This window comes from Tinamus guttatus, unplaced genomic scaffold (genome assembly GCF_059628265.1).
Source record: "Tinamus guttatus ecotype Peru unplaced genomic scaffold, ASM5962826v1 Tinamus_guttatus_pri_ptg000079l, whole genome shotgun sequence".
NCBI lineage: Eukaryota > Metazoa > Chordata > Aves > Tinamiformes > Tinamidae > Tinamus > Tinamus guttatus.
The window spans coordinates 5,265,511-5,268,217 of record NW_028288613.1 but is presented as its reverse complement, the minus strand read 5'-3'; the positions used below and the strand labels follow the sequence as shown (position 1 = coordinate 5,268,217).

Here is a 2,707-nt window from a genome sequence, read left to right as displayed (position 1 = left end):
ATGCTTTCCCCAGGATGTGCGTATGCATATGTGAATTTTTTTAACCAGATCAACTTTCTGATTGTTGATGAGCAAAATAACATTCCCAGTTCCACAGCAGCTGTAGTTTTACAAGCTGGAATAATTTCAGTCTCTTTCTCTGCTTTCCCTCTTTCCCATCGGAATTGCCCAGCAGCTCGTGCTTTCTGGCCCTGTGCAGTTAGGCCTGGCTGCCCTTGCGCATCAGGGCTGAAACTGCACCTTGATTCTGCTGCTTTGCTGGCTAATCTCTGTTTAATATGTAATAACTATTACACCGGGTCATTAAAGATTCTGAATGAGCATGCTACAGCAAACCACTTCAGAAAAGAAAATGTCTATTTTCAGAATATTTCCACTTAGAGCCACCTTGCAATAGAGTCAGCAAATGGGGTCACACAAGACAGCGTCAGGAACGTGATTCGGTATTAATGGCCATCCATAACATGGTGCTATGTTGGATGAGTTTCCACCACACGTTGTTCCCATCTGTGCTTCCTTGCTAGCAGCATCAGCGAGTCCACCAGGTATGTTTGTAAATAGTCAATCACTCTGCATCACAGTCAGACTCCACGTGTAACCTCAGTTTTATGTCCCCTCTCCGATATTCCTGCTTATTTTGCTACATGCCCTGTGGCAGGGTTGTGCGACACAGCAGATTTGGGACCACATGACAATTCTGGGCTCAGACAGTATGAAGCAAACATTACTGCCTAGCGCTGCTGGCCAGGGGGCAAATGAGTGGCCCTGCTGCAAACGCTGCTCTTCCAACTACTTGAGCATTTGCAAGGATGCCAGCAACATCCAAAACAGATGCGGAGAATCCCTGTGTTATAAGTAAGAGGACCTGATTGTCCTAAGATCTCCTTGGCCTCTAACTTTTGTCAAAAGGTAAAGACATTTCTGGGAGGTGGCCTCAGTCATTGTTTCCGCAGAAGGGGAGAGCTGCTGATTATTAAAAGCCCTGATTGTTATTAAAAGTGGGAATGACTTACAGCATCACCACACGGGGGAAGTGCCTCCCACCAGTTCCATGTTCACAGCATTACACTGGCCATAATGCAGTTTGTCGTGGGTCCGATTTTCTTCTTTTTCCAGGCAAACATTTTCTTCAGCTCCCCCCTGAAGCTGTCGTGGAGCCAGGCATACAGGAAGGCATTTGTACAAGCAGACATCATTGCAAACCAGTGACACAGCAGCTGGATGAAGTTGAAGTACTGCTTGTCAATCAGGCTGATATCTATGTCCTTTATCACGTTGAAGATGTGCAGAGGCAGCCAACAGACTCCAAAGGCTGCCACCACTAAGACTAGCAAGCGAAAAGTCTTTCTCCTCCTTGCTCGGTCCCACTCTGCCTGGCCTTGTGTGACGTTGCCTGGAACCACTCGGTTTTTGAGCTTGACTGAGATTCTCAGGTAGGACAGAGAGATGACAGCCAAAGGCAGCACATACGTGATAATCAGAGTGCTGTAGGCATAAGCTAAGCGATCTCGTTTCATGTGGAACCAAAACTCCTCGCAGATGGAGAAGTCCAGTTCTGGGAATTCTGCGTGGTAAGTGTGGACCAAGGCTGGGGCAGCCAAGGTACAACTCAGCAGCCAAATAGCAGCAAGGATGTAAGCACAAATAGGGATTGTGAGCCTTCTTCGGAAAGGGTGCACCATGGCGTAATACCTGTCCACAGCTATGACAGTCAAAGTAAAGACAGAGACAAACACAGTGACAGGTTGCATCAAGAAAACAAAGTAACACATGAAACGTCCATACATCCATCCTCTGGGCTCAAAGGCATATGCAAGGGTCAGGGGCACGCAGGTTGCACACATGAGCATGTCTGAGAAAGCCAGATTGCCTACCAGAAAGTTGGTGACATTGTGCATTTTCTTTGTCTTGCAGATAACATAGATGAGGAGATAGTTCCCAATGATGCCAATAAAAACCACCAGGGAGTAGCAGGGGATGATGAGTGGCTTGAAGGACTGAACAAACTGGAGCCCTGAGAATAAATTGCTGGCATTGCTACGAATAGCAGAGAAGAAGCTTTGGGAGGTTAAATTGTCTGAATTCATCGTTTCCCTCCTTTTGTAGTCTGTCCTCAGCCGGGTGCAGCAGCTATCAATGCACTATTCTTGCACTTGCTCAGTGTGGGTAACGAATGGATTACTCAATGTCCAGAGGTTACCACAGGGATAATAAACAGGCATCTGCAAAAGCAAAAGGTGAAGTTGTAATCCTCAGGAGGCAGCTTTCAGCAGTCCCTAGGAAAAATAAAATACCACCAAGTCCTTTTGTATTTACTATTAAATCTAGGCTTTGACAACATGCCATTTAGTAAACATTTAATGCAGTGAGTACTTACTGCTGTAGCTTTTTAATCCCATAGGATTCTTTTTCCTTTGGATGACAAGAAGTGCCCTGGACGTCCGTCTGCTGCAGATCCACGAGCCTGTGTGTGTGCGTGGCAGAGAGAGGGAGACAGGGGGAGAGGAGGTAGGCGTGAGATAGAGGCTGCTGCGCGGTTATCAGCTAAGTGGAGAGCTGTGTTTTTAAACAGTCTTCACTACTAGGTCACCACAGATTTGTGCATCAGCTTTTTATCCCTATTGGTTGTCCTGGATATTACGTTGCTCTTTGCGTGTTTCTTACTGAAAGCAGTGAGTTCTCAACTATCCTTTAAAGAAATCCCTTC

At 46.3% G+C, this 2,707-nt stretch overlaps 1 protein-coding gene across 1 annotated transcript; it reads right to left on the bottom strand.

Moving 5' to 3' along the window:
- Positions 1-1,055: 1,055 nt before the first annotated feature.
- On the bottom strand, positions 1,056-2,124 carry PRLHR (prolactin releasing hormone receptor). The gene has a single exon (XM_010211620.2). The coding sequence runs from the start codon at positions 2,085-2,087 to the stop codon at positions 1,056-1,058; it is 1,032 nt and encodes a 343-aa protein (XP_010209922.2). The 5' UTR covers positions 2,088-2,124.
- Between the last annotated feature and the right edge of the window lie 583 nt (positions 2,125-2,707).

What these genes read in the sequence shown, in the direction of transcription:
- PRLHR (XM_010211620.2), bottom strand. Translation starts at nt 2,087, where the DNA reads ATGAATTCAGACAATTTAACCTCCCAAAGCTTCTTCTCTGCTATTCGT.